Raw genomic sequence first — 25305 nt, 5'->3', positions numbered from 1 at the left:
CTTATTGTACAAGGCTCGTTGGGCCTGAGCCCAACATTCGTTTTTAGGTCTGAGTACAATTGTGCACTTACAATTATAATTTGCTTATTCTCAAAAAATAATTATAATTTGTTGTTTTTAATACATGTTATATTATTATTATTATTATCTTCGAAAATATTTTTTTTATTGCTTTTTCTTTTTACCCTCGATTTCACTATTTTTCTTTATGTTTTATTTTTATCTCTTATCAATATCAAAGTTATCTTCTTAGGATTAGTAAAAAGAATCAACTTATCCCAAACTCAACATGTCTTTTTTTTTTTTTATGATTTATCTTTATCTTTTATCATCATTGATTTATCTTATTAGAATTAGTAAAAGATAATCAACTTACCACAAACTCAAGATGTCTTGTTTTCTTGTTTCTCATGAATTGTTTTCATCACAAAAGGGTGATAGGGAACCCATGAGCCTATCTTGCCTTATTGTCCTTGCTATCATCAAATAATTATCTTAAAAGATATCTCTCTCATAATACGTGTGTTTTTTATCGTGAGTTATCTTCTCATATACACAATGAATGACTCTAGATAATTACAAAATGAAGTTACAAAATGATTTCTAAATAATTAAAAAATGTGAAAAAATATAATATTTGTTCACACATTTTGGTGTCGCTATCAATTTGGTCCATATATTTTAATAACAGTTGATTTGGTCTATTTTATTTTCAACTTAGTAATTTAGTAAATTTAGTCAATATTATTATCAACTCACTCACGAAAATTGACTAGATTGTAAACTATCAAAATGCTAAAGACCAAATCAAACAAAAATGATATTTTTAGCCTAAAAAAAGACTAAAAAGTTAATTAAAAAAAAGAGAGAAAACTAGTATATATTCATATCTCACATGCATTTCTACCTCTGATAATTTTTCAAAAAAAGCAGGCAAGAAAATTTCAAAGGCATTGAACAGCTAGAGCTACAGAAATGAAGAACGCAAGGACTTGCTGCTCTGTTTTGATCGCGTTGTCCTTAATATTCCTCTTTGCCTCGTCGGTGATCGCAGACGACGTCGTTGTGCTCACTGAGGACAACTTCGACAAGGAGGTCGGTCAAGATCGCGACTCTCTCGTCGAGTTCTACGCTCCCTGGTACCAAAAACTCTCTCTCTCTCTCTCTCTCTCTCAATTCTATGTTTGGTTGAATAGAAAATTCAGTTTTCTCGAGAATCAGATAGAAAACTAGATTAGCGTTAGCTGTATATAGTGTTTGATGAGCTCTTCATTGTGTTGTTGAATTTTTTATTTTTTATTTTTGAAATGATCGTTTTAGCAATATGTGTTTTTGATGAGCTCGTGTTTGATTTGTTGGAGAAATGATGAGATTGACTGTGTGCGATGGGAGATCTGTGGACTTTGAGCTCGATAATGCTATATTTGAATCAAACTATCTCTCTCTCTTTAATTCTCTGTTTTGTTGCTAGAAAAATTAGTTTTCTCAGGAACCAAACGGAAAAAATATATACGTGTTAGCTCTATATAGTTTTGCGTTATTGAGATTTTTAAGTTCGTTTTACTAATCGATCAGCGTGTTTTTAGTGATGCGCTCATCAAGCGTGTGATCGGAGCATCTCGTGGATATTGACGGTGTGTGATTGGAGATCTGTGGTTTTTCAGCTCGATATTGCTATATATGAGTCTATCTCTGTGTGATTCTGTGTTTGGCTGCTAAGAAAATCTAGCATTATCAGTTTTCTCCTAAATGAATCACATATTAGATACGCTTTTGTTATATATAGTTTGTGTTATTAGGTTTGTACTAGATACGTGTTTGTTTTATTGATTAGCTGAAGTGTTAGATGAGTTCGTTGTGGTGGGTAGTTGATTTGTTGGAAAAATGACAATATTGACGGTGTTTGATTGGGCATCTGCGAGTTTGAGCTGTGACATTTGCTGTATCTGAATTGCTTAGATATGAGAAACTGTAGGAAAGGAAAACGTAATCAAGATTTGAAACTCAAATGACTTTCATTCAAGTAAGAAAATACACAATTGAGAATGCTTTATATATATATATAGTCGTTGGAGCGTTGCTGATCAATGCAAGACGAAAGTGTTTGAAGAGCTTGTCAGGTGGACCATTGATTTGTGGGGGAAAATGATGATATTGAATGTGTGATTGGTGATCTGTGGGTTTTGAGCTTGTCAGGTGTACCATTGATATTGCTTTGTTTGAATTGCTTTTGGTCTATTTACATCTAAAGTGGGCAATCCCAAATCAAATAGATCGTTTGGAGTATTGGCAAGGTCATTTCCTGCAATTCAGTAATGCGCTTAGAAGCTCTACCCACTTCGTTTCTGGTTTTCTAGATTTAATTAGTTGTGATCTAAGCTCCACTCCATTCAGAAAGCCTGACTAGATTCTATCATTTTAATATGGTTTTCTTAAAATTTGTGGGTTCAAGATCCATTAGATGTGTGTGTAACTTACCAATCAAAAGAAATTTAAAAAAAAAATTCTTGAAAAATTTCAGGGATGTCAGTTGTAAAATATATATATATTTTTGATCAGTTGTAAAACATTAAGATTTAAGAACCCTTTTTGGAGATTATGAAATGAATTGAGTTAGAAGAAGAAGAAGATACATATTAGTTTTTTATGATTTTCTTCTGTTATTCTCATTTTTGTACTGCTTTGGGAGCTGGAATAATGGTTTTGTTTCCCTTGGCAGGTGTGGGCATTGTAAAAAGCTTGCTCCAGAGTATGAGAAGCTTGGCTCAAGTTTCAAGAAAGCAAAGTCTGTACTGATTGGAAAGGTCAGCTCCTTGAATCCTTATTATTATTTTGTAATATTGCTTTATTCCTGGATATACGATTCTGGATTAATTATTCTTGTTGTCAAATTCATGGGTCTGTTTAATCATGTTATCACAAATTGTTGCTCTTTTGGCCTCATAATTGATCTCAAAAACAATATTTTCTCATCTTAAATCAAATAATGAGCTTTTTCCAGTAGGTTGCAACTGTTATGGCCAATGGTGATAGATTGATATGTTATTTCACTTCATCGATGATTTCTGGTGTAGGTTGACTGTGATTCACACAAGAGCGTATGCTCTAAATATGGGGTTTCCGGATATCCCACAATTCAATGGTTTCCAAAAGGATCTCTAGAACCAAAGAAGTGAGTGCACCCATCCCCCACTTCTCCTCTATTCTTTTCCTCTCAAAAACATTTCCCAAATCCCAAGTCCATGTGAACCCCTAAATTCTAAATATCGCAGAGCATTTTCAGTTTTTCACCATTCTTTTAGTTTAGGAATGTTGATGCAAATTGGGTAAGGGAGAAGAAAATATTAAAATATTCAATTAAAATCTTTATTCAACTAGGAAAAGGATTTTAATTGAACTTGAAAAAACAAATAAATCCTAATGCCACTAGGAACGAGAAAACAACATAAAATACTAAAATATTTTCTTCTCCCTTAACCAATCTGCATCAAATGTTTAACTGGACACCTTTTGATCACGTTCTCTATGTTTTAGGTATGAAGGTGCTCGTACTGCAGAAGCCCTAGCTGAGTTTGTGAATAAGGAAGGAGGTACTAATATGTTTTTAATTTTGGTTGAAATGTGTGCTCCAAAGCAGGAGGTTGTTATTTCTTGCATGATGTTTTTGTTGCTCCATCTGTTTTTCCCCCTAAGTTGCCCCATCATGTTTTTGCTATTACATTTGTTTTTCTAGCTTTTGTATAAGTGCATAATCTAATACTTTCAGTGGACCATGTAGACATATTATCTTATAACGTTCAATTGAATGTATACACTGTTCATCTTATATTTGCTTGAGTGGATTGGCCATAATATTTCTTGTGCAATGACTTTGCCTTTAGCCAACTTATTGAAGTTCAGAATCCAATTTCACTCCTTTAATTGCTGAGTAGACATGGGATTGATGGTTCTTGTTAGATTTGAAGATCAATCTCTTCGAGATGATTAATTATGATAAAAAAAATGCTTGAATTTATGTGAAGTATTTAATGGCATACATGTTATCTTTAGTAATTGAGACAACTTAATTAAAGTACGTCACAACTTCAAAGCTGATTGACTGATAATTGGACACTTGTTTTCTAATATTTATCACAATAATTTTCAGTAGATTGAAAATTGAAAATTGAAAATTGGACCGTGTTCTCTAATACTTCTGGCAACTCTAGTCAATAAATTTAGATTCTGTTCTTTAATTGTAAGATATTATGCCTTGAGTTATTCCATTGATTCTTGCCTACTTGTTTGGTTGATGCCCAGCATGACTTGTTCTATGGACTTCAGCTCATGGCTCTCTCTAGTTTTTTTTTTATCATTCTTTAATATTTCTACATGGTCTATCATGCTGCATTCTTGTTAACTTTAGTTGCTTTAAAAAAAAACTCATATCACTAGTCAACTTATAGTTTGACATTGAAGTGTTGCTTGTGTCTAGGGACCAATGTGAAGATAGCCGCAATCCCATCCAATGTAGTGGTACTAACAGCAGACAATTTTGACAAGGTTGTCCTAGATGAAACTAAAGATGTTCTGGTTGAGTTCTATGCACCCTGGTAAGTTTAGGTGTTCAATTTTTCTGTGTCCACTTCATTGTGCTGTTATATTAATGTTATGATGTCTTTGAAGCTATGTCTGCCTGAATATGGCAGAAAAGACTTTTTTAGTTGAAGTTTTGCATCTCTAATTATGCTTTTCTTTTCTGGGTGTGTGGCAGGTGTGGCCATTGCAAAGCCCTTGCTCCAGTAAGCATATCTTTCGCTTCTTTATCTTGTGCCTAAAAGATGGTTGATACTGATCTATGTCTGCTATCTGTCTTGTAGATTTATGAAAAGGTTGCAACAGCATTTAACTTGGAGGAAGATGTAGTGATTGCAAATCTTGATGCTGATAACTACAAGGATTTGGGTGAAAAGTGAGTTCAGTAGTACAATATGAATTCTTTATTGTTATCTGTAGGATGCTATCCACTTTCAGATTTCCGTGGTTCATAATTGTGGACTTAAATGTACTTGTTAATTTCTTTTTGGAAATTACTCAGTTAATATTCATTAAAAATGAATAAAAGAATTCTATTATGAAAGTGAATATGCCTGATGCATGGATGCTGCTTTTGCAGGTATGGTGTGAGTGGATATCCCACATTGAAGTTTTTCCCAAAGAGCAACAAAGCCGGTAAAGATTATGATGGTGGCCGAGATTTAGATGACTTTGTAAATTTTATCAATGAGAAATGTGGCACTAGTCGTGATGGGAAAGGACAATATACATCCAAAGTGAGATTTGTATATTCATAATGGACCATAACATGACATGTTTTCTTTTTTTTGTTTTTAATAAATCTTTTCTTCCCTTGATGTAGGCTGGTATAGTTGCAAGTTTGGATGACCTGGTGAAGGAATTTGTGAGTGCTGGAAATGAAGAGAAGAAGGCAGTATTTGCCCGCATAGAAGAAGAGGTTGAGAAACTTGAGGGTTCAACTGCCAGGTTGTAATGGTGACTCCATACTTCTGAAATATTTGTTCATCAAATTTAGTCAAACCCTCTGTTATAATGTGAATGATTGGTGGCAGTCACCATTACCACTTTCTTAATGGAACCACAGGGAATTTTTTTAGTAAAAACTGAAGTTTGTGAGACCCAAGTTTATAGAGTTGATTATCTGTTTCTCACGATTACTTAACTTTTTCCCCCTTTCTCTCTCCAAAGATATGGCAAGATCTATTTGAAAACTTCCAAGAACTTTATGGAGAAAGGAGCAGATTATGCCAAGAATGAAATTCAGCGACTTGAGCGCATACTTGAGAAGGTACTATATATGACCTTTTTTTCACATCATTTTGGGTATGAATCCATCTTGACAGAAGACACTTTAAAGTTGTTTTGTCACTTGAAAATTATTTCATTTCTTTGAGAATTGTAGAAATACTGGGATTGTGAATATTGACCTTGGCTGTTGTTGCAAGACTTGTTCTTTGCTTTACTGCCTCTTTGAGGGCCAAATTAACTGGGTTTATGTCCATATGAGACCTGGTTCTATACTTCTATTAGCTGGCACATATCACAAGTTTTAAGACAGATCTCTAGGAGACTACATACAAATTAGCTCAGAAAAAAATTGTGCTTCTCAATAGCCCTTAGCATTCAGAACAAGAAGAGAAGATGATGGGAGATGGAGACCTTAGCTCATTCCTTCCTGTAGTCTGTCCCTTGATTGTCTGGTTGCTTTGCGCAAACCAACAAATACCTTTTAACAATCCCATGATACACATTTTTTTTGTGTTGTCATTGTCTTTGGATATCACATTTTCGCATCTTGTTTTCTTTATTTTTTGATTGGTAAGTTACAAATGCACCTCATGGGTCTAATTCACAACCTTACCCCCACCTTACCTCATTGGCATATCTTTTCTTGTCTTATTTCCTCAATCATGCAGTACTTTATTCCTGTAATGAAGAACATTGCCATCCTGCTGGGGCTGGGCTGACAACACCTAATTGTAGAGCATTTCAATGGACAGCCTTAGTAAGGTCTTTTTGGACCTTGTAAAACTTACAAAATAAAAAGGATTTTTAGTACCTAAAGATGCTGAAAAATAACGGTCATCACATCCATGCTAAGCTGCTGTCTACCTTCCATATAGGACACAAGATGTTACAAAATAATCTCAACACAACAATTCTAAAATACTTTAAATTCAACTTCTTGGGGAACAATAAAATTATCCTCGTATGTATATAAATTAACTGCTTTTGAGAACTTGAGCCTGAAAATCTGGTGGTCACCAGTTGAGGCAATTACTATTACAATGTTGAAAACATATTAATACGTGGACAGACAAATGTGAAATGTTATTGGGCTGTTATTAATTCTCATGAGGACTATTATGGAAGCTGTTTATTATTGGCACCCACTCTATCTGCATATAATCTCAACATGCTCTTGTAGGCTCATATTTTGTGTATTGTTGGTGCAGTCTGTCAGCCCAGCAAAGGCAGATGAGTTTACCCTCAAGAAGAATATCCTATCCACCTTCGCTTGATCCTCGGGAGTTCCAAGAGAGGAGTCACGTCTTTCAATTTTGCTTGGAGGTATCAGCAACCCAGTTCCTGGGGTTTCTATTTTCAAAATTTTTGAGCTTGGGGAATTTACTTTTTTTTTTAGTGCACTCTAAACTCATATCCTTATCATCACATTTTGCACTTTTTGAAGTTATAATGGTAGAAGAGAAGGAAAGGTTAGCTAGCATATGATTCACACTAATATGTAGTTTTTTATTTTTTGTATTCGGAATCGGATTATCATAAGCCCCTTTGGCATATAACGAGGCATATATTGACTGTTGTACAATGTTTACTTTTTTGAGCTTGCATTTTCTATGGTCCAAAAGGTAGGCAGCTCTGTAAGGGTGTCTTGTACGATCAGGTTGGGACCATTAGATAGATGTCTTCGTTACTTACACTAATTCTCCTAGAGGATTAAGGTCCAATTACCATAACCTGTCCTTAATGATTTCCATTTTTTATTGGATGGAGTTAATTGTAGCCAATGAGTTCCAACTCCAACGACACTTTCTTGCCTTGTAAAATGAGAGAGATAAAGGGTAAAGCTGTGTGTTCGAGTCACCAATTGGGTGTGAGTGTAATTTAGCAATAATACTACGTAGATGCCTGTGCACATAGTATATACAGGACAGGTTGATGTGATATCACTGGAAATGAGAGAGAGATGCTATAGAAAAAGTACTAGCTTAAAAACCGACAATCGGATGTGTACATCTGAGCTAGGACTGATGGTAAAAATATGAGGGTAGATTCTCGATATTCTCTTAAAAAATTCACTGCCCAAAATTTATTCGTGCTCAGTTTTGGCAGATTGTCGTCTTAGTACCATATTAGATTTTGTGATGCCATTTCATATCCCAGGAATTTATTATAGATTACATAAGAGTCTGGTGAAAGTGCCTATTGGCCAAAAGTCCGAAAGAAATTAATGCACATGAGGTTCTGAAATTGCAAACTCATCTCATCGAAAAGAAAAATAGTGCAGATATGGTAACCACTTTGACCATGAAATTGGGAAGTAAAATTTTTTGCATTGCCTGCCTAAAGGCTAATAGTATAGGACTCTGAAAAGTTTCACATGGATCATGCGGTACCTAAAGCAATACCATCAGAAACGTAGTGCGAGCTTTAGGCCCACGGTGCAGTGTGGACCGTAAAAAACTCTTTCGTGATTCATGTGAGCCTTTAATCAGTTGAAGAAACAGACAAAAGGTTTTTTCTCTTACAACATCACATCCAGAGCTTCTCATGTCATGTGTATGGGGGATTGGGATGTGATTGCAACATTAGACTTCCCTTGGGGGCTGTTTGCCTGGCTGGATAATTTTTTTACTTTCTTCGTTTTGGATTGGATTCTCTTTACAGTAGAAAATACTGGAATCCTGCCATATTGTCATGATTGTTGTGTTGTGTATGTGTAATTGTGCATGTGGTTGTAGGATTGCTAAGAAAATAGACCACTTTTTTTTTTTTACCAAACCTTGGTAAACTCGTACTGCAACACTTCTCCTTTTTTTTTGCCTTTTCAGTCAGTAGAGTTCGGGTATTCGGTTTGTATTTTTTTAAATAATATTACACGTATTTTTATATATATTTTTATTAATATGTATTTTTATAAAATATTTTTAAACAATAATTTTTAATTTTTAAACACATGTAGTAAAGGAGCTCTTTACTTTTACAAATCTTTGCCCATAACAATATTCTCGCCAAGAATGATATAAAATATAATATTTAGAATCTCAAAAAATTATTCTATTCATTTTAACATAAATTTTTTTATTATTTTATCACTTTATTTAAATATTTTTTTATTCTTTATTCATTTAAATCAATAATTAGTGATATGACGTAGTCAACCAACTATAGAAAGTAAGAAAAGGTAGGAAAGAAATTTTAGGACCAAACACCTAATCCACAATTGAGGAGCCCAATGAGTCGAAAGGAAAAAGTTAATATTGGAATTACTCGTGGTGATTAAGAAGTGCTCATCTTGGGCAAAATTTGCCGGCACAATTTAAGCAAAATTTTAAGGAAAAAACTTGACAAAATTATCTAGTTATGTTATGTAGCACATTTTTAATACTTGAATTTTAACTCAAACTCAAGTTTCAGTGATTAGCATGCCATGCCAGCTGCTTAGAACTCGAGTTTGAATTGAAACTGTAGGTTAAAAAATGTGTTACATAACTTTTTCAAAATGCATTTCTCCTACAATTTTGCTAAAATTGTGCAATTTTAGCAAATTTGGCTCTCATCTTGAAACTATTTTGGTGAAATTCAAGGCAGCAGTTTGTGTATTGTTTTCAAGAAGAGAGTGGTGAGTGAACTGCTATAGAGATGCCTGGTCCTATATCAACCAAACACCTTCGAGTCCAGGTAGATAGTGATTGAACAGTGTGGAATTTTCACACGGATATTTCTAGTACTACCTAACTAGATGTTATCATTATTATTGATTCTGGGGATATAAACCAAAGAGCAATAATGGCTCTGGGGACCATGATTTGATTTTGGGCACCTCTTTCTACTGGGGATTAAAATTTAGTGTCTCCCAACAATAAATGAAGTTGAGGCTTCGTATCTGAATCTGATAATTAATGGCTCCGCTCAATTTATTAACAAATGCGACCAAAAGTCCATACACTTTCACTTTTAAAGGTGAAAAGTGAAGCAACAAAACAATTGTTTTAACCATTTTTGTTTAGTGATGATGCTTAAGAAGTTTTTAGTGCGCTTTTCTCTTTTACGTTTTTAAAAAAAAAATTTAGATAGTGCAATATGATGTTCTCATGGAAGAAAAAAGAAAAGAAAAGAATGACCCCAAAGAGAAGAAGCCAAAAAGAGATGTTTCCGTAGTTTCGGATTCGATTGACAACGAACTCAACAAAAACAAGTCAATGTTTCACAATCTCACACTCTTTTATGTCAATGTCTAGGAGACAACATTGCCCCATTTAGGTTTGGATTATAATCCGCCCTTATCACTTCCCATTTGGATCTTATCAAATTGATTGGCTCGAATGTAATCGAGGCAATATCGTTACATAAACAAGAAGCCCCCTTTTTTTTTGTGGCCCCAAAATATGTAAAACAAAAGCAAATTGGCTCTCATTGCATCTATTCCAAAAAAAAATCCCATGCCATGTAAATCTGCGCAAATGCATCAAGGGCTTGATCCATGAAGAAACAACCAAAAATCTTGAACACCCTTTTGTGCTTGTGGGTTGGTATGGTACTATGGGCATACGATTGTGGGTTAGCATGGGTCCTTTTGCTACCGAACAGGTCTGGCCATGTCCACCATGTGGATCACATTATTGGTTCAATAATCTGATAAGGTTTTCTCTATCACAATGATGCAAATTGGGTAATAACTATACTCAAAACATAAAAAAGCCTCTAATTATTAGAACAATAATTACATTTAACTTTAATTTAACTTTCTATAGGCTGTTACTTTAGTAACCATAAGGTACAAGATTTTGATCATTTAATCTTCCTCATAGCTTTACAACAAACTCTATGAGAGAAAGTACCATATCAAAGACTGATACAAAGTGCACTATAGGTGGATATTCCACACTACTTGACCCTTTACACAAGGCAAATTGGGGACAAAAGGAAACCCATAATTTCATCAACCTCGTTTAATTAGGGACAGCTTCTCCAACAATAAATAGTTAAATACATATAGATAATCATAAAAATCCTAAAAAAAAAAAAAATCTATACAATTTTTTTTTTTAATCTTGGAACTCCAACATCACAGATAGATTTACCTGGAGGAAACTGGGTTTAGAGCTCTAGCAAACCCATTCATAGCCCCATAACCTTTTGAACTGAACCCCAAGCAACCAAGTAACCCTTGCCTATAAGGCAAGAAAGTCTTTTTCCTCATCTCCTCAGCTTGAGCTCTATTAGTTGTGTAATGCAATTCATGTGGTGAAGGTGGTACACGCCTTTTACCAATTCCATTGGCAAACCTTCCTGCTGATTTCTTAGCTGAAGTTTGTGCATTTCCTTTGGTATTAGCCGAAGGACTATTCTGCTTGCTATCCTTATCTTTTGGAAGTACCGGTTGGTTTGCTGATTTCTTTTCTTTTGTGGGAACAAAAGTAATAGTAGACCAGAACTTGTTGTTGCTTCTTCCTTCACTCTTACTCCTTAGAAAATCTTTCAAGAAAACCCATCTCTTTGAGCTTCTTCCAGCTGAAGAAGATCTTGAAGATGAAGCTGAAACTGAAGGAGTAGTAGCCTCTGAACAATCAATCTTCTCTCTCTCATCACCCTCTTCCACTTCCAAACCATCACTATCTTTGTTCTTTATAGTTGCATCTCTGTCTTCATTTTCTGACCACTCAAACCCTGTGTTTCTGAGTGGTGACATAGATCTAGTTCTTCTACGCAAAGACTTATCACGTAGCCTTAGATCTCTGCCTCTCACACCATCATCATCTTCTTCAGCTTCAAGATCCAACAATGGAGCTAAAACCTGAGGCTGCTCTAAGTGTGTGGAGAGCTTCATGGGCCTGATCTGACCATTCAAGAATAACTCATCAGCTGAGCTCATAGACCCAGTTCCACCAAACCCACTTGAACCAAACCTTGCTGAGAACTCAAAATCATCCATTGAAGAAGAGGACTGAGCTGAAGTTGGTGTATTTGATGCTGACAAAGCTGAGCCGAGTGCAAAGTAGTGCATTGGGCTTGCTGGGGCACTATAAAAGAACCCACTTATCACAGGGCCATCACGCCCTGGACTAGAGGGTGCACTTACATATGGAGTGGAACAAGTGCTATCAAAGTCTTCAAAACTGAGTTTGGGTTCTTGGGTTTCATCGTTTGTTGCATTGGTGTGGTTTGGAGCGTCTGAGTTTGGGTCAAAGTTTGAGTCTTGGCCATTATTGTCGTGGTTGGGACTCTGGAGATCCATTGTTGTGTTCTGTGGAGAAGGAGAATGAGAAGAAGAGAAAGCTATGAGAGAGGGAGAGAGAGAGAGAGAGAGAAGAGTGTGTGAGTGCAAGTGCAAGTGCAAATGCAAATGCTATTGTTTGTTGTTGAGTTTTGGGTTTTCAATTCTTTTTCAATCGGTGTAATTTGTCTTGTCATGTCCGTACCAGATTTTCAAGTGAAAATACTGAAGTATCCTTTTCAATGTTTTCCTTTTTTTGATTAATGTTTTACTATCAACCCCTAAAACAAAAAGTATTATGGTTTTATTGCCATACTGAAAAAATAAATAAAAAGAAGAAGTAGAAGAGGGATTACACTATGGTGACTAATCAAAAAAAGTTCCAAGCTACCTAAAGTAGACAGGAGCTAAAGCCTTTTACCATTTGAGAATTTTTTTTTTTTGAGTTTTATATTTGACTAAATACAACCAAACCAGTTTTATGGCAAGAATGGGATTTCACTATAATGGCCAAGCAAGTTTCAATCCACTAAAGTACACAGGGTAGCTAACCTATTTACTTGACCTACAAAGATATATTAAAATATATTTTTAGCCTTAGTACATCTGAGAGAGGAGCAACCACAACTCGTACATAATATTCTAAAATATAAAAATGATTAATTTTACACATTTTAACTCAAAATCTACCGCATCAATCTTTGTAAAAATGCCTAAATATATATAATAGTCTTGCAAATAAATAGTAATCGTTCATATATACATAGTTATTGTTTACTGTGTAAATAATTTTTTTATTTTTCTCTCCTCACTTTCTTTTTTTAATTTCTTTTCTAACTTCACTCTTACAATTACTGTTCACAGTGTCAAAGAAATGAATATTTCATTTGAATAAATATGTATAATAGATAAATTGATGTGAATATTTTGTAAATATAAATATATGAAATAGAAAAGTAAGTTTTAGACGTGCAAAATGAAAATTTTTTTTGCACGTCCTTACGTGGATTCTCTTAAAAGAAGTAAAAGATATGTGGTTGTACCCTTACAGTAAAAACGATGATAATCTCATGTGAATCTGTCGCTTTAAGAGTTGTAAACTTTGTTGTACATATTACTCCATTAAATGATTTATTAACTAATTCTTGTTTATGGGTAAGGTCCGTAAGGATGTTAATGGGACAAAACAAGATCATGGATTTATTGGTTTATTCCCTCTTTGGTTAGGGAAAAATCCGAAAAAAATAAGAATGGAATAAGTTAGAACTAAGCCGAGATGGAATTGGTTGGAAGTATTTATCATTATTAATGAGGTAATTCCTACATTAATATTGAGAGGGAAATGCAGAGAACAACTGTGAGAGTAACATGAGAGGGAGAGGTGAGTGTTTTGGGGATAATAATAGGATATAAATTAGGTAAAAAAACAACTATACACTTAGAATAAGACAAAGCAAAAAGAGGAAAGTAGAAAAAGAGCAAAACTTATTCACATCTCATATTCACTTTGAGATGAAAAACTTCGCATGCGATAGGTCTATGGAAACGAATCATTTTGTCATACCTAATTATTTTTGTCATACTCATATATCTCGGAAGGAAAACTAATTCTTGTTTATGGGGTTATTAGGATGATTATGTTTTCATAATTAAGATTGAACAACTTGTAGTATATCTCATTATAGTGAACAACTTGTAACTAGTGATAAAACAATTTCATTTCATCAAAGTCAAGAACTTCAAAGCTTTATACAATTAAGGAAAGAAACAAGTTTGTCATTTTTTTACAGGAATCACACACACAAACCCACACTGACGTATATAGGAATGTACTGTGATCTGTGAGTGAATGAATGGGTTTGTAGTCAACCACAAACCACACAGATAAAAATTCTTTCCTATGGGTAATAACTAAAGGTTGGGTGTATATGGGAAATTGGATTGTTTCAACTTTCAACTTTCAAGTTGTAGGCTTTGTATTAGCATTAAATGTGACCTAAAAAGAATTAAAAGTGGTGTCCTTGAGAGAAGAGTAGGGATCGAAGTGGGAAAACGTAAAAGGACCCAATTTGATATTTGGGTATAAAAAAATCACAGTAGAGGGTGGCACGTTCATTTCCCCAATTTTTTTTTAAATTTTTTTATTTATTTTTGTGATCCTCTGTGATGTCACCCACCATTCTTTCTCTGCACACCATTCTCATTTCTCAAATTTCACTTTCATTTTCATGCTCTCATGTCTCCCACATGAAATGTACAAATTTCATTAATGGCATAGCCGGTTGATATGCCTCGAGATTTGTGTAGAGAGACTATTACACATGTGAGCCTTGCCATTGCCATATACATACATTGTTCCTTTTGAAATTTGAAGTGTGGAACTAGTTCTGCTCTCAGCATTTAATTGTACTAATAATAGATTGTGTGTATTATGCCAACCTGAAAAATAAATATACCTCTATAAAGTTCTTCCGTGATTGATTTCTCTGCTACACTCTTTTAATTTTGGTGAGTTTTATTTCTGCTCGTATTAAATTTCTGAGTGATCTAGTTTGAATAATTTCAAATGAAACATTTAATGTTTTGTGGCTATGGTGAATATAATTCAAAATCTATGGAGTAGGAGCATGCAAAGTGTCCGGAAGAATTTATTATTATAGGACTACTTGAATCTTGCTGCTTGAAGCAATTTCTTTTTTAAATGCCTCTCAAACTTAAAAAAAAAGAAAGGAAAAAAGTAACAATTAGTGGATTCAATGAATAAGGGTAAATGGGCAATAACAAATGCATAAATTTTCTAAATGTTTAGATAAATTGTTACGATTCAATGAATGATAAACAATAATATTGAATGCATAAAATTTTCGCATGCAAGTCATAGATTTGCTCGCAAAGCAAAACAGTTTCATTCAAGGATCGACATCCATTTGTCAAAATTGTAACTTTATCAAAAATATAAATTTTTTTATAATAACAACCAAGATGATTTGTTATGATTGGTACATAATAAAAGTAATATAAAATAAATTTTTTATAAAAATACGTATCAATAATTTTTCACTTTAACAATTAAAAAATATTGTACAAAAATTGTCTCCATCGTAAATTTGATGTTTCATAAAAGGTGTGCTGTTTCAAAAAAGGTGTTAAAGTCCGAAATTTAAGTAGGGGAAAAACAATTTCTATGTAAATTCAACCAAGGCCCTAGGTAATAGGTACACCTTGGAAGCAAATGGTTGTAGCTCTCTTTCATAGGATCCTAACTTTGGGGCAGCTGCTACGAGGCTGCGAGGTTCTGCATCTATGCCCTCCTCTCTAATTAATTAATTTTTTTGGGTAATAAAATAATTAATTAATTAATCATTGTAACAATAATCTAATTAATTAAACAATTGATTAATCAGAATAAAGATAACATACTAATCTGTAGACATTATGGAATGCAGAGTCTCTTTTCAGTTTTCCCTATACCCAAGAAAGAAGAATATTGGTGTTAGCCATACTTTGCTTGGTAGGGAAGAGAGTGATTCAGCCTATTGAATTCTGACATTTGGCTAGGCTTTCTGATACATTGGCCTTTCAAGTTTCAACATGTGCATTTTTTGTCCACACCCTAATAGTATAAAAGTGAAAATACTATTGAATTTGGGACCAACATGGTGCAGTTTTTAGATTGACTGAGTGAGAGGTCCTCAAACAAAGAAATCAAGGTTAGCTAGAGTAACATGTATATTTGGGCCATTACACTCATGACCCCCCTTGAATCATAAAGTTGAGGTGAAGTTGATCTCTTTTGGTTATGCAAATTATAATAGTGCGGTTAATGTATGCTTTTACGACATTTGTTAATATATCATTTTAAGAAAATTTTAATCATATTTTTTTGTAATATATATATATAAATAAATAAAGGGTAAAAGAAAAATTAGTTACTTTTTCTTTTTTAATAAAAAATTTCTAAAATTACTTTTAAAACCAATGTGAGCATCTATGTTTCTGTTAACTTTTCTCAATTATAAATACTTAAAAAGAAAAGAAAATTTTAGTCTTTAAAATTGAGATCTCACCAAGAAATTTCAAGAAACTTGTAATTATTAAAAAATTTGTAGCTTAATTAGTATCTTTCCGTACATAAAGTGCTTAAGAATTTAAGGAAAAAATGATTCGAGTTATGTATATCATTAAGACAAGAAATAAAATCTTAACTGTGAAACATATTTTTTATCTTTCATATTAAATCATTTAAAAATAGAAAGGATGCATGTTCATTAATCATTAGTTTAGGACTATGAATATTTCTGATAAAGACGCTTTTTCTCACGACAAATAATTTTTTTTTTGGTTCGGCTAGTATAACAAGCAAGTTTATAATGCAATATTTTCTCAGTAATGAAACTCAACTATCAATTATATATCTGTGTACCTTCTCAAAAAATTATATATCTGTGTGGATCTTTATCCACAATTAATTGTCTTTTCATTTTGTAGGTTTTTTCTTTTTTGGGATAAATTTTTCATTTTGTAGTTGATTTAGTATAAATGGATTCATAAAAAAAAAAATTAAAATAGTGGCATTTCTTTTTTCTTTTTTTCCAATTGCTCCCTGTTAATCAAGATTCAGGAATCTTAAAAAATAAAATAAAAAGTTAGATGTGATGCAATCAGTGGAACCACTAGAGAGAAATAAACTGATATAAAATTTGGTGGTGGCGAAAAGAAAGTGAAAAACTTAAGGAGGAAACCACGTGATATGTTCCTAGATTTGTCTTTCATACTAGGCCATGTGAGGTGGGTTGACATTGTTCATCACTACCACATTGAATTGAACATACAGTTTGCTTTCCCATCAATAAGCATACCAAACGAATGTTAAACACCTAAACTTGTCCTATAAATGCAACAAAAAACCATGTGCTTTTTTTTATATTGCCTAGTCAATGATTTGGTACTAGAAGAAATCTTTAGGCTAGGTGTTTGTTAATGTACTTTTGAAACTATTGGTTAATAGGCTATGAGCTCATGATCATGACCAATAAGAATAAACTAAATGCTTCCAATGTGTTCTCAATAGAATGTTATCTTTAATACTTTCATTAAAAAAATATGTTAAGACCCTCTTAGGTTATGTAATTTCTATTCCTTGGTAATTAGTGATTAGGTTTACATTCTTATTCCTAGTAGGTTATGCTAGTGGTCTCCTTCTAAAAATATAATAATGGTAAGAACACAAAAATGTTTATAACTTTTTCCATAATTACAAATGTGGTAAGTTTTTTTTTTTAATGTATTGATAGTTGGGAATAGTAGAATTTAAATTTTGGAGTCTTTATTAGAAAAACTAAAAAAGTGCTAATTGGGCTACAAGCTCTAAAAAAAAAGAAAAAAAAGAAAGGCAAACACATACATTTAAGGAAGACGGAACAATGTTCTAACACAAAATCACACCATATTACAAGCTCTTAGTCTAATATAACAAATTATAATTTAAGTAATATCATTTTCACACAGTCTATCATTAAAATAACTTTTGTTAACGCTAGTCAAATATTCTAACTCAACAATAATTGTGAGAAAGATTCTTAATTGTTTTGGTATTTTTACTTTTTAGACTTATTGATTAAAATAAACATGACCATGACTTTGATTTTGATTTGAAATTGGACATTCTTATCGAGCCCCACCTAATCTTTAAGCCGGCCAAAGTGGCGAGATTGGTCTATTAGGCGTCCTAAGAAATAAATGAGCCTTTTTTTCCTGAAGTGGGTAAAGAAAACTATGACATATACTGTTCTCTCTATAACAAGGACCTGAAAAAAGTTGTATACTTTCTAAACAATTATTGCATGAAACATTGGAAGAGAGTGCCTTGGCAACCACTCAAGCACCAGGGTAGATAAGATAAGCGTGTAGTCCTGTTCTCCATAACATTGGTAGGCACCGGCGAAAGCTCATAAACCAATTCTAATAAGTCAATATTAGCAAAAGGACAGCCAGTGGCCCTATAGACGTGTATACTTTAGCTAAAGCTCAAGAAGCTTGTTGTAAATTTGTCATTTTCACCAAGCTGCCAGAACCATCACTCCCTTTACCTTTAATGGCTTGTTGTAAATTTGCCATTTTTTACCAAGCTGCCAGAATCATTAGCCCCCTTAAAATGTAATGGCAAATAAAGAAGCATTTTGTAATTTTGCCATTTTCGTCAAGCTGCCGCACCATTACCCCAAGCTCAAGCTGAAGTTGTCACCAACTTTTTAACTTGGGAGGGTATCTTATGCGTCCGATGTATACATTTTCAAGCCATGCTAGACCCACATTCCATGGGAGGAAGGATGCATATATAGAACACGTAAGATAATGATTGCTTTAGCTCACCATTATCACCTCACTCACAGCTCTGAGCCAAGCCTATACCATAACATCATCAGAACTACTGTTGACAAATTTTTTTCTATAAATGCCACAACCAGTCAACAGTGTTGCCAAGAATATCAACTATTTTACCACACTGACCACAAGTACCAATTGCAGAACCACAAAGGTTGCTCAATTTTACAAGCCATAACCATTCCATCTTTCACTGTATGTAAGAACTACAGGAATAAAAGTTTTAACTCGATTTAGGAGGTAAAAACCAGAGGTCATTGAAAAACAATGAACCAAAGCATTCTTTTTAATTCGGTACTAGGAGCCGCTACACATTGAAATATGAGAAACATTGACTTGAATGAATGATCTTTTATGCTTTGCGTATTTTTTGAATAATAATATATATACCAGAAGGGACAAGGAAAAAGAAAAGTACAAGATCCGCTAGGGGACCATTCCAACTGGACATATTGAAACTAAATTAAAAGAAGGCCATCAATGCTCTAGAAATGCAACATATCAAAAACCAATTCATCAACCAAAGAAGCCAATATTCCCTTCTCAATCTCCACACCTTCTTCAAATGCCTCCATGTCAAAGTCAATCCATCTCCCATACTGAGTGCTCATGTCCTTGTCGACGAGCTCATCCACCATGAAATCCTCCATGTTTTTCCAACCTAAAATCTCCTTATAAAACTCCTCTGCTAGCCACACCTTCCTACCACACAATGTCATCCATTTAGCCCATGCTTTGCAGCTTCCAACAAGAATGTGACTGTACCTCAAATTAAGGCATTCGGTTACGCAATCAAACAGAACCTTTCGCCCAAGCTTGACTTTCTCTTCTTCATTTATTTCTGATCCACTTCCCTGATACTCCAACTGATCAAAGAGATTTGAGGCTATAACCTTACCAGCCTGACCCAATTCAAAATCGTCTGATGACAACTCTGCGTTGTCAAGAATATCCCTCACATATTCTAGTTCCCAGTTGCTTGATCCCTTGAAACTTTTCGAACTGAATGTTCTACTTATATGCCTTATGCCCACATCCCATGTAGAGATGGAAGAGGCTGTGTCCGATAATTCTGTCTCACCTCCCACTAGTAGAGATTCATTTGTAGAGTGCCAGTTAGACGAATCTTCTGCTTGCTCCAATGAATACTTTGTGCTCCCTGAAAAGAAGAGTATATGTATTGGTTATTAATCTGATAAAAACATGCATATGGTAATAGGCACCAAATCAAAGCTCTCACATGCATTTGTACACTACCAATTACCCACACATCATGAGCAGAAAACCACTGATGTGCAAATATTCCTGAATCATGCAAAAAATCACTAACTTTTATATATACCACTGGAGCAACAATACTTGAATTCTTTATTTATAGATCATTGCCTTGCATCACTGAAAGAATAGGTTTTTTTTTTTCAATGGACATATCATTTCTGATGACAACTAGGTTCCAGGCTATTTTTTGACATTATTTATTCTCATCATGTGTAGTGAAAGAAGTACAAGGCTAAATTTACCATTGGCACTCTGGCTACTATCTGATAAACTTTTTCTCCCAAAAGAGTGTTCAAAACTTGAAGCAGGCCTGGGATATAGCCAATCAAGTTCTCCTCCAGTTGCCCTGTCGTTGCTGCATCTGCTATGTGTTTCCATCCCTTCAGATCCCTGAAACTGTTGAAGAGAACTTGAGTCGTGGGAAAGTAATATGTCAAACATATGTTCAACATGTGAAATACATAATCTGTATAACTCAGAGATGAAAGGCATGCCCAGAAAACAAAACAAAAAAAAAGGAATCCAAGAAAAATATACTATCTGAAATTTCCAACTTATGTTAGTTATGATCATGAATAACTCCTTCATACATATGGAGGCAATTTATGGGTGTCTTTAGTTGACATAAACTTCAATTGAAAACCTTTCGTTCTGGAGTATGGACTGGTACTGAATAAGTGCTAGTGGCTGTAGTTGCACATAAGACAGACATGAAGTCAGAAACCAATTAATAAACCTAACATCAGGGTCAACCCCAAAACTTCATAAATTAATGGATATAATAGGGACATGAGTTTTGGCATAAAGATATTTGATCAACTGCCATCAACAACATTAATTTACATTGCTGAAGAACATACTGACCACTAAATTTACCAAGAATAGAAGCTAGTTTTCAGAACCAGGAGAACTACGTGCTACTTAATACACAAATCAGAAAGGTATTTAATCTTAATGGATACTACTAGAATTATCAATTCCTGCTGCTCCAATAATTGCATCATATTTGTTTAAGATATTGTGTTTATGTTATTTATGTTAATGTAAAATGGCCCAAGAGGCCCAATATATTGTAAGCTCATGTAGGGATAACCCTTGCCGCTGCATCTTTACTATATACTCAAGTCATCAATTACAGTGAACCCTTATCAGGGTATATATAGAGACTAGAAGCTAGGGTTAACCCAACATGGGCTTACAACATAGCTAGCCTCTTGGTCCCTTACATCAACATAAACCCAATACTTTAAAAATATTTACATCACAAAACCCCACAACAATCAGCTAAGTTCCATTAGTTGGCTACAACCGGAACTTACTCACTTCTCGACAGATATGAGTGTTCATACTCAAAATTAAAACCAGGTCAGTATGACTTCTGTGTGCAACATGTGGAGAAGTTTAAAACAAATAAGGAAGTTGCATGTAGCATTATGCTCATTGTAAAACAAGTAAAGCAAGATAGTTTTGTAGAATTTGAATGGTGGCAGTAAAGGTGAAGACTATAAAAGGAAGACAAATAAGAAGTCAGAGGAGACACAAAGATCAAATCATTGAACATTTCTATTTTATCCTTAGGAGTGGTGCAGGTGTAGCAGTTAGTTTGAAAGCTTTTCATTGTCAGATTGAGCAAGGATACTCACCAAAGATTGTATTGTTCAAATCACACTAAATGCAAATAAGTTTTCACTCTTTCAAGTGTAAATTCTTTTTACTTGAAATTTTATTGCTTGTTGTGCTTCAAATTCCTCTTAATTGACACAAATTACAAACCCATTAAATTAAATTCAGAAATTTGGCAAACAATGGGATCTGTATCAACATTTAAAGTTTGTAGATGGTTAATTAAAGCTGCTCACTTTGAAATGAACCGCCTGTGGCTCCAGGGAGAATTTTACTAATAAAATTTTGTTCTTTTAGTACTATAAAAGTTGATGTTATTGTTTATTTCTAGTAGAGGAAAAGTATCATCTGGAATCCTTGAACTAGCAATTTATGCCTGGAAGTGACTCCATAATCGATTTGGTCATAGAAAACCACCAAGGTGGAAAATTCAACACACAGAACAGAATGATAGATTCACCGGAAAGGTATAAACAAAGAAGACAGACCTGCCTCTGCTGGTCCACATTTTGCAACAGACCATCAACTGAAGAGAAATCATAATCATGTTTGCTCTCTGATTTACTTCTATGAATACCAAATTGAAACCTATCATTCTGTTCCCTTGATGTGGAGCTCACCATGCTGGGAATTGAATCTTGCAAACTGGATCCCAAACTAGCAGAAGTCTCTTCTCCGACCAGGTTACAGTGGGATGAGTCAACTCTAAATATCAACTCCTGCAGCTTTTGTTCCAAAAGAACGCTCAAAACATCACTCCCAGTTACATTCAACCCTGGACATGATAGATCAAGATTATTTTGAAGATGGCGATCACCATTACCAAAAGAATCATTACCGAAGTGGTTATTTATTCCCATGACCTCACTGGAGGACCGTGCTTCAGGCATGCATCTTCTCAGGGGAGACATGAAAGTAAATGAAACGACATCCATTCCTTGTTTCATGTTATCCGTACCCCAATTCATGCACTGATCAGTCGCAACATTACATTTTCTAGAACTTTCATCATTATTGATTAATGTATCATCAATGATGTTTTCTTCAGGTTGAACATCCCCACTAACAGACATTTTCTTCCGAGACACATTCTTAGTTTTGGCTGATGAAAACTCCTTGTCAGTATGAGTTGCCACTGACCGTGGCTTTTTAGCCCCAGTTTCAGAGTTCACAACAACCTTCTTTACAGTCCTATTTGGCCCGATAGAACCATCAATGGACTTACTTCTTCTTGCTAGCTGATGGGAAACTGAAGTTTTTGAACTTGAAATATCTTTATTGGATACAGAATTCTGCTTCTGATTATTCTGCCTGAGCACATTGCTAGTCCTATTCACAGAAGTTCTCTTCTGTGCAGTTCTTTGCATACTTGGCTGATTCTTCAAAAAGTGGTTTGATTTGACATCATTCTGTTCCTTTTGACTTCTAAAATTCCCATTACTAGTTGAAGTCGATCCATTTTTTCTCTGGACATTGACCTGTGCTTGTACTGCAAGTGAAACAGATTTTCCCTTATTCCTCGAATTCTCAGAACCACTCTTTTCTGAATTTGTAGAAGATTTGGATACTGATGCATATTCTGATCCACTGTGGCTCATGTCATTAGTCTTACCTTTCTTATTCTTAACAACACTGGGTTCCTTGAGTCTTCCAGGCTTGGATGCTCTATGTGCAGCTTCCATTTTCTCTTGCAAATCCCGAATCCTCAATGGAACTGAGGGAGATCCAAAAGATGACACTTTATTGTTGTTAGATGCCCGTGGACTTGAATCAATTATCTTTGCAGCTGCTTCCATTATGTAAGCTACATTCTTTGTTTGGATAAATGCAGGACTCTTGATAGGAGACAACAACTTATGGTGGGTAAATGGAATAGATTTAGCTGATTTTGGAGGCAACATCTCTGTTTGAAATCTCTCAATTGGGCGGTTCTGCACCTTTTGTGCCCTTGACTCTATGGGATTCCAGGAAGACTTCTCCAGCTTATTGGGCATGTTTATGTAGTCCATGTGTTGATAATCACTCCACAAATTAGGGTTGCTCCTATCATAAAGAGATGGTCTAAAAGAGTGAGACTCAAGACATGGGGTAGAACAAGGCTCGGGAACATTTGAAGCTGGCAATGAATCCAAACCCATGAGTCTAGCAACTACTCCAGGAGCTCTAGTCCCACTGCCTTCATCACTAGTCACCGATGAAGCACAGTTATAGTCACTACTTCCTTTATTACTTGAACTTGCTCCATTCTCATTTACCTCTACCTGGAATTATAGCCATAGCAGACAAAGCAAGTACATTTATACTAGTCTTATCCCACTTTAAAAAAGAGAAAGAAAAGAAAATAAATTGGGAAAAAGGGGGTGGGGTGGTGCCTACCCTATTAGGCCATGATTTTGACACATTCTCCACACTTTCTTTCCCCTGCTTCAGTTCTTCTACATTCAAAGTGGCAGGAACATTAAGAATAGTCAACCAAACATTATGCTCAACTAGAAATAACAAAGATTGGCATAAAATGATAGAATCACTTTAAAGATAAGGCATGTATATACACATCAATATAACAAGCACAATCATGAACTTAAGAGTATACAATGTCATTAAAAAAAGGCAAACAGAACAACACACACATACCAGGTAAGTCAGAATTGTTAGAGAACAGCTTCTTCCGAGATTTACCATTCCAATCAAACAAGTTAAGGAAGCCTCCCTTTGAGCGTCTTTTCTCAACCTCCATTTTCTCCTCTGTAAATGCAAACTACCGCAACAACCCCAGATATATTTCACAAAACCTGTTTGAAATATAATAGTAAATCTTATCATGCCTCAATTAATAAATGTGCAAAGAAGTTTAAATAGCTATATGTAAACAAAATGGTCAGCACAAAAGTTGAAGTTTAATATCACTACATTGCTCGTTTAGATAGGTGACTTCCAGAAAACCCCTAATTTTCTTAAGTGTGTGTGTGTGTGTGTGTGTGTGAGAGAGAGAGAGAGAGAGAGAGAGAGAGAGAGAGAGAGAACATTTCTCAATCTCTTAAAGAAACTATTGAACATATGAATCAGACTACACCAATCTTACATATGCATAAGCAGCAAGCACAAGGTTTGTTTGTGTTTGTGTGTGTGTGTGTGTGTGTGTGTGTGAGTTTCACTTTCATATTCAAATGGGCAGTCTTCAGAATAAACAGAAAGGCACAAAATTTTTCCGTCATTCCAATCAGAAGAATCAGAACCTCACCTACAAATACAATGCCTTCATCTGCGAAACCCCATTTCCCATACAGCCACTCTCCAACTTTTTTTGTATGCAGAAACAGCAAATCAGTCAAATCCCATTTACTTTCATACACAGCAAGCACAATGTAGATGTGTATACAACCATCTTCATTTAAATGGTACCCATCAAAATAAGCAACAAAACAAAAAGCTTTGAGCCATTCCCATCAAACCCACCAAAGACTTAATCCTCTCTATCCGATAAATCCACAATACCAAACCCCAAGAAAGTTCCTTAAAAATTAAATAAATAAATAAAACCCCACTAAAACAAGCACATTGAGCAGTACAGGAAAAGATCTGAATGTCTTAAGAAGCAACAAAATTTGGCTTTAGCAGAAAAACCCAAAGAAAACAAAGGCCCAATGAAGTACAAAGAAAGAGATAAACAGCACCAATCAGAATGTAAAAAAGATATGAAATTTGCTCAGAGAGAGAGAGAGAGAGTTTCAGTTTCTGGTAAAAGAAAGTCTTTTGAGTCAAAGAGGGTTATTCAGTAAAAAGGGTAGACAATGAGAAAGGTTTTGAAAGAGTTTAAATAAATTTTTTTTTTTTTTTTTTTAAACATATGGTTCTGTGAGACTGGGCAGGTAGAGTAGCGTGGAATGGTAATAAATTATAAATATTCACTCTTGAGGAACAGAAAAAGAAAAGACACTGCACTGTACTGGCCCTTCATATTTAAGGAATCAGAAGGCATTCAAGTTGAAGCTCCTCTCTCGTGT

At 34.6% G+C, this 25305-nt stretch overlaps 3 protein-coding genes across 4 annotated transcripts; 1 reads left to right on the top strand and 2 right to left on the bottom strand.

Annotated features, from left to right (window-relative positions):
* The first annotated feature begins 909 nt into the window (after positions 1-909).
* On the top strand, positions 910-7387 carry LOC142629358 (putative protein disulfide-isomerase A6). Its single transcript, XM_075803329.1, has 11 exons — positions 910-1139; positions 2720-2804; positions 3075-3172; positions 3535-3590; positions 4475-4592; positions 4754-4781; positions 4860-4951; positions 5156-5312; positions 5399-5523; positions 5746-5845; positions 7014-7387. The coding sequence occupies exons 1-11, from the start codon at positions 976-978 to the stop codon at positions 7077-7079; spliced, it is 1089 nt and encodes a 362-aa protein (XP_075659444.1). The 5' UTR covers positions 910-975; the 3' UTR covers positions 7080-7387.
* A 3120-nt stretch (positions 7388-10507) lies between these two features.
* Positions 10508-12154, bottom strand: LOC142627367 (uncharacterized). Its single transcript, XM_075801211.1, has one exon. It carries the CDS (start codon positions 12035-12037, stop codon positions 10880-10882), a length of 1158 nt encoding a protein of 385 aa, XP_075657326.1. The 5' UTR covers positions 12038-12154; the 3' UTR covers positions 10508-10879.
* A 6560-nt stretch (positions 12155-18714) lies between these two features.
* LOC142629676 (uncharacterized) lies at positions 18715-25190 on the bottom strand. 2 transcript variants are annotated; one of them, XM_075803712.1, is made up of 6 exons: positions 24543-25190; positions 23936-24093; positions 23678-23736; positions 21790-23562; positions 19921-20074; positions 18715-19559 (listed from the first exon to the last, which is right to left on the bottom strand). In XM_075803712.1, exons 2-6 carry the CDS (start codon positions 24036-24038, stop codon positions 18886-18888), a joined length of 2763 nt encoding a protein of 920 aa, XP_075659827.1. In that variant the 5' UTR covers positions 24039-24093; positions 24543-25190; the 3' UTR covers positions 18715-18885. The 2 variants fall into 2 exon arrangements, with proteins under 2 accessions (XP_075659827.1, XP_075659828.1); XM_075803713.1 differs by having other exon boundaries at positions 23678-23733.
* Positions 25191-25305: the final 115 nt, after the last annotated feature.

Source organism: Castanea sativa, chromosome 3 (assembly GCF_040712315.1).
Source record: "Castanea sativa cultivar Marrone di Chiusa Pesio chromosome 3, ASM4071231v1".
NCBI lineage: Eukaryota > Viridiplantae > Streptophyta > Magnoliopsida > Fagales > Fagaceae > Castanea > Castanea sativa.
Note: the sequence above shows the minus strand (reverse complement) of the source record. Positions and strands in the feature narration are given on the sequence as shown.

What these genes read in the sequence shown, in the direction of transcription:
- LOC142629358 (XM_075803329.1), top strand. Translation starts at nt 976, where the DNA reads ATGAAGAACGCAAGGACTTGCTGCTCTGTTTTGATCGCGTTGTCCTTA. An exon ending in GTTTGTGAATAAGGAAGGAG is followed by an intron (nt 3,591 to 4,474) that starts GTACTAATATGT and finishes GCTTGTGTCTAG; the next exon opens with GGACCAATGTGAAGATAGCC. An exon ending in GTTGAGTTCTATGCACCCTG is followed by an intron (nt 4,593 to 4,753) that starts GTAAGTTTAGGT and finishes GGTGTGTGGCAG; the next exon opens with GTGTGGCCATTGCAAAGCCC.
- LOC142627367 (XM_075801211.1), bottom strand. Translation starts at nt 12,037, where the DNA reads ATGGATCTCCAGAGTCCCAACCACGACAATAATGGCCAAGACTCAAAC.
- LOC142629676 (XM_075803712.1), bottom strand. Translation starts at nt 24,038, where the DNA reads ATGGAGGTTGAGAAAAGACGCTCAAAGGGAGGCTTCCTTAACTTGTTT. An exon ending in TAACAATTCTGACTTACCTG is followed by an intron (nt 23,737 to 23,935) that starts GTATGTGTGTGT and finishes CTTTGAATGTAG; the next exon opens with AAGAACTGAAGCAGGGGAAA. An exon ending in ATGTGGACCAGCAGAGGCAG is followed by an intron (nt 20,075 to 21,789) that starts GTCTGTCTTCTT and finishes TCTCTTCAACAG; the next exon opens with TTTCAGGGATCTGAAGGGAT.